This window comes from Silurus aristotelis (assembly GCF_946808225.1).
Source record: "Silurus aristotelis genome assembly, chromosome: 2".
Classification (NCBI taxonomy): Eukaryota; Metazoa; Chordata; class Actinopteri; order Siluriformes; family Siluridae; genus Silurus; species Silurus aristotelis.
Window position 1 is genome coordinate 29,478,998 of NC_139575.1, and position 17,488 is coordinate 29,496,485.

General features: G+C 38.5%; 1 protein-coding gene across 1 annotated transcript in view; it reads right to left on the minus strand.

Annotated features, from left to right (window-relative positions):
• The window catches only part of chmp4ba (charged multivesicular body protein 4Ba), a 32,587-nt gene extending 15,320 nt beyond the window's left edge, over nucleotides 1-17,267 (minus strand). Inside the window, exon 1 of the mRNA XM_083534576.1 lies at nucleotides 16,905-17,267. Coding sequence (XP_083390702.1) covers nucleotides 16,905-17,088 — 184 coding nt within the window. The 5' untranslated portion in view covers nucleotides 17,089-17,267. The remainder of the gene's footprint in view (nucleotides 1-16,904) is intronic.
• Between the last annotated feature and the right edge of the window lie 221 nt (nucleotides 17,268-17,488).

Sequence of the window (17,488 nt, forward strand, 5' to 3'; positions counted from 1 at the left end):
TCCACCTCCACTACATTTATTATCCTAAATTAGATGCACCTGTTTGAGGTTGTTAGCTGCATAAAGTTGTTAGCTGCATAAAGACACCTGTCCAGCCCATACAATCAGTAAGAATTCAACTACTAACATGGCCAAGACCAAAGAGCTGTCCAAAGACACTAGAGACAAAATTGTACACCTCCACAAGGTTGGAAAGGGCTACGGGGAAATTGCCAAGCAGCTTGGTGAAAAAAGGTCCACTGTTGGAGCAAACATTAGAAAATGGAAGAAGCTAAACATGACTGTCAATCTCCCTCGGACTGGGGCTCCATGCAAGATCTCACCTCGTGGGGTCTCAATGATCCTAAGAAAGGTGAGAAATCAGCCCAGAACTACATGGGAGGAGATGGTCAATGACCTGAAAAGAGCTGGGACCACCGTTTCCAAGGTTACTGTTGGTAATACACTAAGACCTCATGGTTTGAAATCATGCATGGCACGGAAGGTTCCCCTGCTTAAACAACACATGGATGATCCAGAGGAGTCATGGGAGAAAGTCATGTGGTCAGATGAGACCAAAATAGAACTTTTGGGTCATAATTCCACCATAATTCCTCCATAATTTGGAGGAAGAAGAATGCTGAGTACCATCCCAAGAACACCATCCGTACTGTGAAGCATAGGGGTGGTAGCATCATGCTTTGGGGGTGTTTTTCTGCACATGGGACAGGGCGACTGCACTGTATTAAGGAGAGGATGACCGGGGCCATGTATTGCAAGATTTTGGGGAACAACCTCCTTCCCTCAGTTAAAGCATTGAAGATGGGTCGAGGCTGGGTCTTCCAACATGACAATGACCCGAAGCACACAGCCAGGATAACCGAGGAGTTGCTCTGTAAAAAGCATATCAAGGTTCTGGCGTGGCCTAGCCAGTCTCCAGACCTAAACCCAATAGAGAATCTTTAGAGAGAGCTCAAACTCCGTGTTTCTCAGCGACAGGCCAGAAACCTGACTGATCTAGAGAAGATCTGTGTGGAGGAGTGGGCCAAAATCCCTCCTGCAGTGTGCGCAAACCTGGTGAAAAACTACAGGAAACGTTTGACCTCTGTAATTGCAAACAAAGGCTACTGTACCAAATATTAACATTGACTTTCTCAGGTGTTCAAATACTTATTTGCAGCTGTATCATACAAATAAATAGTTAAAAAATCATACACTGATTTCTGGATTTTTTTTTTTTTTAGATTATGTCTCTCACCGTGGACATGCACCTACGATGACAATTTCAGACCCCTCCATGATTTCTAAATGGGAAAACTTGCAAAATAGCAGGGTGTTCAAATACTAATTTTCCTCACTGTATATCTCCTTTCTAAGTTCCAAAAAAAAGGTTGTAGCACAACAGGTATGCTCATGCCTGCATAGAATAACAGTAAAGTTGATCAGTTCTCAACTGAGCACAGAGACAGCACTGGTTAAAGTGGTAGATGGTCTACAATTCGGCTTGATAGACTTGATAGAATATGTTGGAATTAATATGTAACCATTAAGCTTGCTTGATCCCAGAAGTATCTAGAAGTAAGTATATCTTATTAGAGTTACATAAGAACATAAGCTTTCACTATCTAAGCTGGCATCTCACACCTGGCTTTGCTAAAAAAATTACAACTTAGTGTAATGAACATAACAGTGTAAGCTAATTTATACGTTTATAAAAACTGTTAACCAGAAGCACCATATACAACTATGAGATGGCCCTAAAACAGAACTTTCATTCAGACTACAATCATTCAAATAAGGCATGAGCCTGGAGTGGGCAGTTCCCGCAACTCCCGTAACATCATGACCTAGTTGATTAATGAGCAGAGTATAATCTCTGGTAATTCAAAGCTGCATTAAGGTAATGCAACAGATTCAAGAATACACAATACTAGTCAGATTGTAGTAGAAATTTATTTACCTCTTTGATCAGTGCTGCCTTGTGCTGTGATGAGACCTAAATCATTATTGATACATTTCATGAAAATTACCCCTATGTAGGTTTGAGCATAAACATAACCACAAACTTTCTTGGATCTTGAAGTTAAGAGAAGTTTATTATTGGGCTACAGATGGACAGCTAAAATTGGTAAAGGTCGGGTTCTTTTTATTAGAGGTTTGATAACTAATAACTGTTTCAAAGATGTATGAAAAATGGACAAACCTTTTGACTGCTTTTGGTTTTATTGGTATGCAGGTAAGGGATATAATACACATGATGGGTTTTTTTAAAGGGGAAAAAAAGATAGCTGTAGATGATGTTCTTATAGCCTAAAGACTAGGATAGGACATTCTTGGGAACTGCAATTGGCAAAGAAAGTTTTGCATTCCATGCTCCATTAATGTACAGTTGACAACTTCACAATAGACTTTAAGTTAAAACTTTAATGTATTCAGAAATGAACTCTGATTCACAAACTTATGTTCCTGTTTACAGACCTGCAATTTTTGAATATTCAATATACCTGTAGAGAAGATTACTTTAAGGTTTCTTGACATTGTCTTATAACTTATATCCAGAATTCAATATAGAATATATTTATGAAAATTTGTATTGTACCAATATACTGTTTTAATAATAATAATAATTATAGATATAATAGTATAATAATCTGTAGAATACCTCTGACATCACAGTGCACCGTTCTCCATCAAAAGTATAAAAGGCCAGAACACTGAGCATCAGTTGTCATTCGACATCACGCAATCCACCGAACAGCAGCTAGCAATTGGCAGCAAGAATCACACACGATCAATTCTAAACCCAGTAAAGTTTGGGTGTTCTGAATCCTGTACCTAAAGTGTGCTTACCACAGAAGAAGAATGTCAGAGCAACCTTCCTAAATGCGTCCACATGGACAAGAATAGGAGACACAGCAAAACACAATACGAGATGAATCTAGTGTGTTACCCCCCAATTATAGTGAATCTCTTCCTTTAGGGTTACATGCTGATGACATTGACGCAATTGCTGGAGCTACTAGCGCTCCGCATTTGGATGTTAACATACAACCAGATAGACCATACTCACCTTATAACACCTATTGAGCCTGTACGCCTAGGGCACCCTGGAGGTCCAGCAGCTATCAGAACTAGACTTGGCTGGACATTACAAGGCCATGACACGCTTTCTGCAGCTACAGCCTCAGCAATGTTTACATATCTCTATCACTCCTCAAATGTTAAAGCTGTCCCAGAACAGAGAGAGACTTTGGCAAGGTGATACTATTTTACATAGGAATGAGAAATTAGTCAAAGCAGGATCGAGTGGCAGTGGATTTACTACAAACCAGAACAACCAGGGTGATGGTAGATGGAATGAATCGCAACCCCCCTGTTAAAGAACACTAACATACCACAACTCTGTTCCTCTATGGACTCCGTTATGCCTAACTTAAGAAGCATAAAGCAGCGGTTAGCGAAGGATTCCGTGCAGGCAGTTACATATAACAAAGAGATTAGGAAACTAGAGCTTGTTACACAAACAGATGGAGTCAAGGCCCACCATTCTTACTTCAAGCTTAGAGTGGACAATTCTGCCATCCCTTTAAAACCCTGAAAATAATGTGGAAAGAAGAGCCAGTGTGTTCTGCGGTGTCACACAAACATCAAATTCTCTAGATACCAGTGAGTACAGTTCCTGGGAAGACCTTGTTGAAGCCACAGTTGAACACCATCAAAGTGATTTAAATCAATCTAGTTCATCTACAGCTAAGGACTACGTGACCGCAGATCTCTTCCATAACATCAAACAAGACAACGTTCCAGAGGAATACGAACAACTAAAGTCTGGTAAGCCTGTATCCACTACTACCAGATTACTCACTTTAGCCCCAAAGTTTGACAAAGCCAGTCCGCTTATGTGGGTTGGAGGGCGTCTACACTGTGCCGAAGGCTTGGAACTCCAGACAGTTCACCCCATTATCCTAGATCCCCATCATCGAGCAATCAAACTACTCATTCAGGACTATGACGGTAAACTGTGTCACCCAGGACCGGAACAAGTATTTGCTAAAATGAGGAGGAGTGCCTGGATAAAAGGTCAAGAAGCAATTTGAAAATCACAACATGACGGCATGGAATGTCTTAAGTGGGAGGCTAAACCTAAGACCCCTAAAATGGCTGATCTTCCTCCAGCATGCTTGAGACTCCACAAACCACCCTTTTACAGTACTGGTATGGATTGTTTTGGTCCTTCCCTATTCAAAATAGGCAGATGCCTGGAGAAAGGATAGGGAATAATCTTTAAGTGTCTCACAACTCGATGTGTACACAATTAATTTCTTACAGCTATAGACACTGATTCCTTCCTCATGGCTCTAAGGAGATTTATAGCACGAAAAGGCACCCTCTCAGAACTGTTATCAGACCAGGGCATTAATTTCCAGGGTGGAGAGAGAGAGTTAAAAGATGCCTTAAAGAATTGCAACCAGGAACTTCAACAAAATCTCGCCAAACAAAAGATTGAATTTCGGTTTACCCCGCCTAATGCCCCTCACTTTGGTAGCAGCTGGGAAAGGGAGATCCGAGCTCTTAAAAATGCCCTCCGTACAGTAGTAGGTGCACAAACAGTAACAGAAGTAGTTCTTCAAACAGTACTTATCGAGATAGAGGGAATTCTCAATAGCAAACCTCTAGGTTATGTCTCCTCCAATGTAGCAAACTTAGACCCAATTATCCCAAATTTACCTCAAGTGATAAACTCTGCTGATGAATCCATAGGATTCCATGTAGATGGAGACAAAGTCAAGTTCTCACTGATCATTTTTGGGCAAGCTTCGTGAGACACTACTTACCCAATCTCCAGCTACGTCACAAATGGCAAAGAATTTTAAGAATAATAAAATTTTTATTGCTGAAATTGCCTACAAGAATATCTGTAAAAACTAAATCCATTTACTGCATTGAATTGCCATATTTCATCAAAATGTAAATACAAATATATAAATGTTTTAAAAAATCTGAAAAATTAATTTCCGATTACTCAAAAAGATAAAATAAAATAAGCAAACGCACTGTGCTTTCTTTATGTTTTAGTTTGAAATTATTCCAAACTTTCGAAACTTTGTCTCTTTCTTTAGCCTGAATCCTATGCAAGCCCGTTTTCACCACATCAAAAAAGGTTTGCCTAATTCTGACATTTTTGCTCGCAATTTTGACTTTTTTCTAAATTCTGACATTTTTGTTATCTGTAAGACTTCATCTGTCTTATTTTGTCTCTTTCAAAGCTGATGGTTAGACAGAGTTCTCTCCAGGGATCTGAGGCCTAGTTTGATACCAACCGATTCTTTTGATTGTATCCCATTTCATTTTCAATGTGTAAAGCCTTTCTGGCACTACAGAGGGGGTGATACTGCCCAATTTGCAAAAAAAAAAAAAAAAAGAATTATGCGCAATAATTGGAACAATCAGAAACAATCGGAATTGAGAGGGGGGGGGGGATCTGAATTACGCAAACTTTTTATTTAATGTGGAAGAAACGGGCTTCTATGTGAATCCTCTCCCCACTCCTCGCTGTTTTCCCCCCGTTCCTCATTTTTCTTTCTGCAGCATCTTCTGTGTTCCCTGTCCAGAGCAACCCAGAGTTTAGCAGGTGGTGCGTGAGTAAAAATAATCCTTAAGGTTTTTTAGCCAATTGGTCAGCAAACCCCCTTTGTAGTGCCAGAAAGCTTTACACATTGAAAATAAAATGGGCTACAATCAATAGAATTGCATAGTATCAAACTAAGCCTCTGATCCCTTTAGAGAACTCTCTATATATAAGATTTTATATTTATAGGTTAGACATTTGTTGTAAGACATCCCATATTATTTATATATATATATATATATATATATATATATATATATATATATATATATATATATATATATATATATATATATACAGTGAGGAAAATAAGTATTTGAACACCCTGCTATTTTGCAAGTTATCCCACTTAGAAATCATGGAGGGTTCTGAAATTGTCATCGTAGGTGCATGTCCACTGTGAGAGACAATAAAAAAAAAAAATAAATAAATCCAGGAATTACAATGTATGATTTTTTAACTATTTATTTGTATGATACAGCTGCAAATAAGTATTTGAACACCTGAGAAAGTCAATGTTAATATTTGGTACAGAAGCCTTTGTTTGCAATTACAGAGGTCAAACGTTTCCTGTAGTTTTTCACCAGGGTTGCACACACTGCAGGAGGGATTTTGGCCCAATCCTCCACACAGATCTTCTCGAGATCAGTCAGGTTTCTGGCCTGTCGCTGAGAAACACGGAGTTTGAGCTCCCTCCAAAGATTCTCTATTGGGTTTAGGTCTGGAGACTGGCTAGGCCACGCCAGAACCTTGATATGCGTCTTACAGAGCCACTCCTTGGTTATCCTGGCTGTGTGCTTCGGGTCATTGTCATGTTTCAAGACCCAGCCTCGACCCATCTTCAATGCTCTAACTGAGGGAAGGAGGTTGTTCCCCAAAATCTCACAATACATGGCCCCGGTCATCCTCTCCTTATTACAGTGCAGTGGCCCTGTCCCATGTGCAGAAAAACACCCCCAAAGCATTATGCTACCACCCCCATGCTTCACAATAGGGATGGTGTTCTTGGGATGGTACTCATCATTCTTCTTCCTCCAAACACGTTTAATGGAATTATGACCCAAAAGTTCTATTTTGGTCTCATCTTACCACATGACTTTCTCCCATGACTCCTCTGGATCATTCAAATGGTCATTGGCAAACTTAAGACGTGCCTGGACATGTGCTGGTTTAAGCAGGGAACCCTTCCGTGCCATGCATGATTTCAAACCATGACGTCTTAGTGTATTACCAACAGTAACCTTGGAAACGGTGGTCCCAGCTCTTTTCAGGTCATTGACCAGCTCCTCCCGTGTAGGTCTGGGCTGATTTCTCACCTTCCTTAGGATCACTGAGACCCTACGAGGTGAGATCTTGCATGGAGCCCCAGTCTGAGAAAGATTGACAGTCATGTTTAGCTTCTTTCATTTTCTAATGATTGCTCCAACAGTGGACCTTTTTTCACCAAGCTGCTTGGCAATTTCCCCGTAGCCCTTTCCAGCCTTGTGGAGGTGTACAATTTTGTCACTAGTGTCTTTGGACAGCTCTTTGGTCTTGGCCATGTTAGTAGTTGGATTCTTACTGATTGTGTGGGGTGGACAGGTGTCTTTATGCAGCTAACGACCTCAAACAGGTGCATCTAATTTAGGATAATAAATGTAGTGGAGGTGGACATTTTAAAGGCAGACTAACAGGTCTTTGAGGGTCAGAATTCTAGCTGATAGACAGGTGTTCAAATACTTATTTGCAGCTGTATCATACAAATAAATAGTTTAAAAATCATATATTGTGATCTCTAGATCTTTTTTTTTAGATTATGTCTCTTACAGTGGACATGCACCTACGATGACAATTTCAGACCCCTCCATGATTTCTAAGTGGGAGAACTTGCAAAATAGCAGGGTGTTCAAATACTTATTTTCCTCACTGTAATATATATATATATATATATATATATATATATATATATATATATATATATATATATATATATATATATATATATATACCGTAATTTCCGGACTATAAAGCGCACCCTTATATATACACTGAATTTTACAAATATTTTTATGAAAAAATAAGTGGTGTAACGGTACAGAAAATTTAAAAAAAAGTTCAGTACAATACATGACGTTTACTGTTACACAATATCTCACAAGTACACCCCTCACATTTCATCAACCATTTTAGCATATGTTCTCAAGGGACAATATTATAGAAATGAAAATTGGATATATTTTAGAGTAGTTAATGTTCAGCTTGTATAGCAGTACAGATTCACTGTCTTCTGAAAGGCTATCTTCAAGCGACAAATGAAGGCCTCTCTTCCTGAAACACTTAAACTAACAGTTTTCAAATTTGCTTTGTTAAAAAAAAAAATAAATAAATAAATTCTCAACTGAATTGTATGCTGATTTATCTAAAGTTGTAATCTCTCTTACTAGTGTAGATTAATTCATTAATAGAGACTTAAAGCGCTTTTGGACGTCGCTCTGGACAAGGGCATCTGCTAAATGCCACATATGTAAGTGTAAACACTAAGTGATAACAGCTGTATGTCGTTTAACCATGCAAAGCCACATGTCCTATTCATTATTTTCATGGTTTTGTCTGCTTGGCAAAACCAATCTTGGAATCTTAGAGATTAGAGCAGTTAAAATTTGGAGCTTTGAGAACAATTCTCTCATTCTGACCACAGGATGTTCAACATGGCACCTCATGGCAAACAAAACTGAGGATTTAAAATTTAGAATTGTTACTCTTAACAAAGCCGGCCTATATATAAGAAGAACTGTAACACCCCAATGGCCAAACAGAGTACATTGAAAGATGTAAAGTGTTTGGAGCAAACAGGAGTTTTTGTCCCTGCTCTGAGTCAATGCGTAAAAGGAACAATCTTTTGCGTATGTGCTGATAATCTAGGTGCCCATAGCTTGGCAGGCTTTCAAGAAAGCTTTAATTCAGGCAATTTTTGTAGATTTTGCATGATTAGAAAACATGAAGTCAAGTCTGGTCAGACTGAGATAAGTGATTTCAAGTTAAGAACTGTAGAAGAACATGATTCCTTTGTGCAGAAAGTGCAGACAGATATAAGTGTGCAACATGTAAGTGGTGTGAAAGGGGAATGTGCACTAAGCAAGCACTTGTCTTTTTTTCATCCTGTCACAGGTTTCCCACCTGATGCATTACATGACTTTTTGGAAGGTGTTGTACCTATTGAGTTGTCTTTGTGCCTGAAAGATTTTATTTCAAAAGAAAACATTTCATTTGATGAGCTCAATAACCACATTAACTCATTCCCGTACAAAGATTCAGACAGGGTTAACAAGCCAAAGGTATTAACTAAGTTATTTTTCTCCAAGGGTACTGTAGGTGGAAACGCATACGAAAACTGGACACTTTTACGTTTGTTACCTCTAATAATTGGTCAGAAAATCCCTAAAATCTTGGGACATTCTAATGGACCTGAAAATCATAACTGAGATGGTTTTATCTTCAAAACTTTCAGAGGAGTCTTTGTGCTCCATGTAGAGCAAAATAATAGATCACCAAAACTTGCTCAATTAAACTTTTCCAAACTTTTCTTTACGTCCAAAACATAATTTCATTAACCATTACCCACATTTGATTCATTGTTTTGGACCATTGGTGTCACGATGGACAATGCGCTTCAAGTCGAAGCACAGTTACTTTAAAAAAGTAGTCCATGACACTCAAAACTTCAAGAATGTTCTACTGACACTTTCTACAAAGCATTAACAAATGATGGCTTACTTTATGGATGTGAGGACCTTTTTAAACAAATGTTCTTGATCCTGACATGCTGACATTACTTCTTTTTTTTTATTTTGGGTTGTGTGTTCTGAACAGAGTAGGTTGTTTCCCCTAGCAACATCAGGAGGGTTGAGCTTCCTCAGAGGCCTCAGTTAGTGGACCAATTAAAGTCTTTCCTCAGACGTTACAAATATAAAATGAAAAGTTCTCACTACAATTTGAAGACCCAGACTTTAACAATGAACCTTGTAACTTGAATAATATCAAAGAGCTACCAGCAGAGAAGGCAACCTTACGTCTTCTGTGGGAAGAGGTATCTCCTACACAGCACACTGAAGATTTTAATTTAGTGTCTTTTCTGTCAAAGTCAAAGTAGTGATCGAAGCCCTGAATCGTCTGTGTTAAGAAACCAAAGAACAGTGCTGAACAGTGGCTATCCACTTTTAACATACCCACTTTTCCTCTCGATGTCGAACTCAGGCTGCGAAAAGCCAAGGAGGTTTACCAGGAGACAAAGAAACCACTGAATGTCCCAAGAGATATGAAGTCTCATATTCTGGACAAGATTGCGCAGGCCATTTTTGAAATCAAAGCCTACCCTGATGCCTATGAGATCCAGTCGGTTGCCCCTGCTCTAGTAGAAAAACACCCTTGCCTTACAGAACCTAGCAAACACACAGGTTGGGATGGATGGATGATGAGTATAAAGTTTAAGCTTGGTAATTATTGGGCCAAACTAAGGGAAGCTGGTTGTTCTGAAGTTAGTGTTAACCGTAAAAGAAAATCTTGTGAGGGTATGACAGAACGGGCCTACATGAAAAAGCCTAAAAGTAAAGGTACATTTTTTGCCTAACCAGCCTGAAGGCCAGACAGAAGATTCACTTGAAAAGGAGAGACTTGCTATGATTGATGAAATTAAGAAAAAAAAGAAGACTTGACAATCATTCACAGACAGATGAAAGAAACCTTTTCTCTTCGCCGCAAAAAAGTTGTTGAAGTTCAGCCACTAGTAGAAGAGATTAGAGAGAGATGGCCTGGACTTTTTGTAAAGGAAGAGGTTAGTAACTGAATGGCAATTATGTTCTGGTTATCATAAGTAATGAGTGATGATAGCAATAAACATTACCTTTTTAGTTGTTGATATAATTTTTATTATTGGAAATTCTGAACTTTTTATATATTGGAAAATGTTCTGTTTATAGCTTCTTTTTTTTTTTTTCCCTAAATACTGTAGATCTGCATGGAGTTTTTCAGGATCTGTAACATAGACCTCCTAATAAAGTTCAGTGAGTCACTTGATAAATATACAGCACCTCTCCTGAAACTCTACAGAAAAAGAAGAGATTCAATGGGTCCAGAAATGAAGACACTTTTGGACAAGCTGGATGAGCAGGTACTCTTTAAGATTCTTGAATGTACATATAAAATACACATTTAAAATACCAAAGTACTAACAGATTCCTGAATAGGGTCATTAAAGCTAGTGTGCTATCTTTCGTAGTCTATGTTTTATGGGAATCCAATTAAACTGGTTAATTTTAGGAATAATTGTATAATTATAAACTATATAATTGCATTTGTTCCCCACTGTAAAGGCATTGTGCAATTGATCAAAAATTACCCTTTTTACTCTCAATTTGAGATTCCTGTGTTTAATCCATAAGATTTACGAGGTCGTAAAGCATCTGCACCCTTTGGCAACTTTCTTCTTTTGCTCTTTTGAGGTCAGCGATATTGTCATTTAATGAAAAAGAGCAGCTCTTAAGGGACTGCCACTTGTTCTGCGTAAAAATCCGGCTTTCTTGCTTAATATGTGTCTGGCAAGTTGCCCTTTTCAAACTTTATTTCTAATTTGGTAGCACGCTTAGCATTACATTTGTTCATTCTGTTTGCACATTAGAAAAATAATAAAGCTGCAAGCACCACCATTGCACGGGCACTAATAACAATTAGTAATTACGTTTACATGTCAGTTAATGCCCCCTCCTATCACTTAATCTCCTAGGACACTGACCCTGAAGAACACAGCACCAGAGGGGTAAAGATCGGAGTCCTCACTGTGGTTGAAGATGATGTTGGCATTCCTGTTAAACCGTGCAATAATCCTGGAAAAGGCCATTGTTCTACTGGATATTCCAGATTTGCCAGAAACCTTTGCTTACTTGTTCGGTCTCTTGTATGCACTCAATATGGAATACCCAAAAGAACTGAAATATTCTTTTGAATTCATGAATCTTCATGGATCTTGGTACCTGCTCTGAGAGTCCATTTACTAAAATTAAAACTTTTGTAGTTGACGATTTTGCAGATGTCACTGAAGCTATGGTAAATGGGACAATGATTGTAGAAATTATACTATTTTAAGTATTAATTATAGTAATTAAGTATTTAAAAAACATTCTTCTTTATAACAATGTATCATTCGATTCAAACTTTGCAGCCTTGATACTGAATACTGAAGTTTTGAGTTGAGTTACATATCATACTCTACTTTACCAAGTGTTTAGGTTTATTCAGATGCAGTGTTAATGTATTCTCAATGTTAATTTGCCAAAATAATACAAAATGCTATATACAACGCTTAAACCTCGAACCTTTGAGGTTTACTCCAAAGCTTTTATTAATGTCTGTTTTGGATTTTTATATACAGTACAGACCAAAGGTTTGGACACACCTTCTCATTCAAAGAGTTTTATTTATTTTAATGACTATGAAAATTGTAGAGTCACACTGAAGGCATATCAAGGGCTATTTGACCAAGAAGGAGAGTGATGGGGTGCTGCGCCAGATGACCTGGCCTCCACAGTCACCGGACCTGAACCCAATCGAGATGGTTTAGGGGTGAGCTGGACCGCAGGGTGAAGGCAAAAGGGCCAACAAGTGCCAAGCATCTCTCGGGGAACTCCTTCAAGACTGCTGAAAGACCATTTCAGGTGACTACCTCTTGAAGCTCATCAAGAGAATGCCAAGAGTGTGCAAAGCAGTAATCAAAGCAAAAGGTGGCTACTTTGAAGAACCTAGAACTATTTTTCAGTTGTTTCACACTTTTTTGTTATGTATATAATTTCATATATAATTCCACGTGTTAATTTATAGTTTTAATGCCTTCAGTGTAAGGTCCCCTGGTGGTCTAGTGGTTAAGATGCAGCGCTCCCACCGCTGCGACCCGGGTTCGATTCCCGGTCAGGGAACCATCCCCAGCCACTCTTAGTGCCGGTCCCAAGCCCGGATAAATTGGGGAGGGTTGCGTTAGGAAGGGCATCCAGCGTAAAACATGTGCCAAATCAAACGTGCGGAGGATCCGCTGTGGCGACCCCTAACGGGAGAAGCCGAAAAGAAACTTTAATGCCTTCAGTGTAAATCTACAATTTTCATAGTCATGAAAATAAAGAAAACTCTTTGAATGAGAAGGTGTGTCCAAACTTTTGGTCTGTACTGTACTTTGGTAATCAGTTGAATAAAAATACTCTATACACTGTTTGACTGGAGTGTGGTTAGAGGTTTTGCTCAGATGCTTTTACTTTTGTCTGTTTTGGGTTTTTAGACAAAATATTACTTGGTTTTTGGAAGCTCAACCTTCATTTTATGTTGAAACAAACAATGTTGTAGTTTTCATACAGTTTATAAAGTTTTCCATGTTGTAGTTTTGTACAAACATGCCTAATGCAGAAGATAAGTATGTCATATGGCAGACTTTGTAATGTTGTGTTTTGGACAAACTATTAAAAAATGGAGAGGGAGAGAAATTTGTTGTGGTTTATTAAATTTTAAATATGAAAATAATTATGAATACATGATGGATCAATCTGTCCTAATTGCATTCAGCAAACAAAACATTTTTTGTTGTGTTATTTGTTAGGTAAACTTGACAATATGTTGTGAGAACTAAGGATCTTAACAAAACACTTTGAGTTGCATGTTTGTTCAGTTAAAGCCATAAAAGTGCTTGCGATAGGTTGCCTTATTATTTTAAGTTAACTAGACTGCTAGAAAGGTGCTTGGTGTGACATCTGGAAATAGAAAGGAAGACAAAGTCATGGTGGAATGAGGAAGTGAAGGAAAGCATAAGGAGAAAGAGGTTGGCAAAACAGGAATTGGGATCAACAGAGGGATGAGAAAAGTAGGCAGGAGCACAATAAAATAAAGCAGAAGGTAAAGAGGGATGTGGTGAAAGCCAAGGAAAAGGCATATGAAGAGCTGTATGGGAAGTTGAACACTAAGGAAGGAGAAAAGGATTTGTACCGATTGGCCAGGCAGAGGGACCGAGCTGGGAAAGATGTGCTGCAAGTTAGAGCAATAAAGGATGGAGATGGAAATGTGTTGACTAGCGAGGAGAGGGTGTTAAGAAGATGGAGGGAGTATTTTGAGCAGCTGATGAATATCAGTAGTGATATTCATCTATCTCAGTGTGGAGATGGTAGCAGGAAGCAGGAAGTGGATAGGATTAGTAAGGAGGAAGTAAGAGCAGCTATTAAGAGGATGAAGAGTGGAAAGTCATTTGGACCAGATGGTATACCAGTAGAAGCAGGGAGATGTTTAGGAGAGATAGCAGTGGAGTTTTTAACCAGGTTGTTCTAGATTTTGGAAGGTGAGAGGATGCCTGAGGAATGGAGATGGAATGTGCTGGTACCAGTTTTAGGATAAGGGAGATGTGCAGACCTGCAGTAACTACAGGGAAATAAAGTAGATCAGTCACACCTTGAAGTTATGGGAAAGAGTAGTGGAAGCCAGGCTGAAAGAAGAGGTGACCATCTGTGAGCAACAGTATGGTTTCATGCTGAGGAAGAGCACCACAGATGCATTATTTGCTTAGAGAATGTTGATGGAGAAGTATAGAGAAGGTCAGAAAAAGTTGCATTGTGTATTTGTGAATTTAGAGAAAGCGTATGACAAGGTGCCGAAAGAGGAGTTGTGGTATTGTATGAGGAACTCAGGTGTGTCAGAGAAGTATGTGAGGGTGGTGCAGGACATGTATGAGGACAGTGTGACAGCAGTGAAGTGTGCAGTAGGAATGACAGACTGGTTCAAGGTGGAGGTTGGACTGCATCAAGGATCGGCTCTGAGCCCTTTCCTGTTTGCAGTGTTGATGGACAGGTTAACGGACGAGGTCGGACAGGTTGACGGACGAGGTCAGACAGGAGTCTCCGTGGACTGACTTTTGCAGATGATATTGTGATTTGTGGTGAGAGTAGGGAGCAGGTTGAGAAGAGCCTGGAAAGGTGGAGGTATATGCGCTGGAAAGAAGGGGAATGAAAGTCAGTAGGAGTAAGACAGAGTACATGTGTGTAAATGAGAGCGAGGGCAGTGGAGTGATGCAATTGCAGGGAGAGGGGTGGAGAAGGTGGAGGAGTTCAGGTACCTGGGGTCAACAGTGCAATGTAATGGAGAGTGTGTTAGAAATGTAAAGAAAAGAGTGCAGGTCAGGGTGGAGTGGGTGGAGAAGAGTGGCAGGAGCGATTTGTGATAGAAGGGTATTTGCAAGAGTGAAAGGGAAAGTTTATAGGACTGTGGTGGGACCTGCGATGTTGTATGGTTTAGAGACGGTGGCATTGACTAAAAGACAGGAGGTGGAGCTGGAGGTAGCAGAGCTGCAGATGCTGAGATTTTTGTTGGGAGTGATGAAGATGGAAATTAGTTTATTAGAGGGACAGCGCATGTAGTACATTTTGGAGACACGGTGAAGGAGGCGAGATTGGGATGGTTTAGACATGTGCAGAGTAACAACATGGGGTATATCGGTAGGAGATTGCTGAGGATGGAGCCACCATGAAGGAGGAAAAAAGAAAGCCATGGGGGAGGTTTACAGATGTGGTGAGGGAAGTTTTGAAAGAGGCACATGTAGTGGACAGGGGGGTATGGAGACGGATGATCCACTGTGGCGACCCCTAATGGGAGAAGCTGAAAGAAGCAGTGGAAGATCTTCAACGAATGTTGCTATCGATTAGTTGGGCTGCTCAAATGTTGTTGTTGTCGTCATGGATAACGACAAAACATCAGCACGGCAAGCAAAAACTATTTATCCTCATTATGTGAAAATGCCATAGGTTAATTAAGTGCCATTGTGTAAACTGTTTGCCAACTTCGGCACAGTCACACTGGACCTGTTATGTCTTGACTCGTGAGCATTATTGTCACCTCATTCACAACAAAGTGATTGAGAAAATAAAAACTGTGCAAACAAACATTAAATCTAAAAGTAGCAAATAACAGCTGCAGTAAAAGATAATATTTTAGTCACTGTTGTGATAGCGAATGCTTATGCATTTGTACACCAATGCATATTTTTTTAAATTTCTTTTTAAGACAGTTTGCTGCGTTTCTCCATTCTCCTATTCTCTTTTTATAGCATTTGGCTACTACAACAGTTAACGTATCTGTTTTCAAACGTGATTTACTACATTCAAATGCCTGTTTTAAATGTTTGTAGAATTACATGTCATTATTATACAAAATTTTATTAATTACATTTTAGATGCTTATATTTCAAGCAAAATGTGTGTATGTTTTATAAAGCATGGTTGTAAACTTGCCATCTGCAATTATCATTTAAAAAATTACAATTGTTGATTTACACAATTTACACTTTGCATACTCAAATACTTTTTGTTCCAGAAAGAAACAACCCAGCATGAGAAATCCCCCATGCACTCCTCAACAAGCAATCACTTTAAGCTTAAAAATTAAAGATGGTTAAACTAAATATTTGGCGTTCGCATTTTAAAGTACACTTTTATACATAAATGCCCTAAATTAGCGTAGATATATTTATATTACGAAAAACATTTAATTTTTAAAAAACGATTAATCTTTGACAAATAATCCTCTGATTAATCGATTATCAAAATAAACATTAGTAGCAGCCCTAGACACAACCAACAAAAAAGTGGGAAAATTGTAGAACTTTTTTGGAAAGAAAAAAAATGAAAAAAGAAAAAAAAAAAAACAACTAAGGCAGGAAATTCGGGGGGGAAGCAGTTCAGCAGGAAAATCAGTATATTTTCATGTAGAATGCAAACAAGAAATGCTCAACTAACTGTTATTTGGATTAAGACTTAATGTTTGAGACTAAATGTTAAGACTAAAATTGATTGGACTAAATGTTAAGACTAAAGATTTTTGGACTAAATGTTAAGACTAAAAATTATTGGTCTGCCAGAAGTTTGAAAACTGACCAAAAATTTGGACTGGAATCATTGGGTTTTAATGTGTTTTCCATACAGGGGATTTTGGTTCATAAATGGGGAAGAATTAAATAAAATAAAATGGTCTCGCCTGACAAAAGAATTTAAGGGAAGACTGATAACACATTTGAATTGACCATGAGTAACTGACCTAGCTAATTTCGTATCTGGTCATTCCATCATAAATAAACTTACTAATAAATAATATACTAAAACGATAGCTTTTACAGGTGAATGACTTAATGTTAAGTTAATGTATCGTTCACATTCACATATCTAGCCATCCAATATTAGTAGGCTAGCTTGTGTAGCGCTTACTGTAGTAGTCCTTTAAACAGACAGGGTTAACAACAAAACCTCACCTCTTTTGTTCTTTGTGCCATTTCGCTTTGCCGTAAGTAGTTCTTGTTCGATCTTTTTTTCCAAAAATTCTTGTTTCTTCGTCAACATCTCCTCTGTATCTCGAAGTCGCTGTATAGCTTCTTGAGGACTAGGAGCTTTCCCTCCTTTGCCACTGCTACCAAACAATTTCCCAAACAAAGACATTCTGGCTTTTAACGACAGACAGAAAAACAACGTGTAAAATATTCGTGTGATTAAAAAAATCCCCTGGCCAGTATATGAAAGAAACGCAATCAAGTTAAACAAGCACCCCAGGCCCTGTGAAAACAAGCACCCACAGGCCCTGTGAAAACACAAGGTCACGTGGAATGACGTAACTGAATGGGGCCGAGCTTTTCGGCAGGGTCGCTGTAACTAAGCGATCTTAGTTTGAAGCATAAATCACATCTTATATATATATATATATATATATATATATATATATATATATATATATATATATATATATATATATATATATATATATATATATATAAATGTGATTTATGCTATAATTTATATACATATATATACATATTTATATATATATATATATACAGTGAGG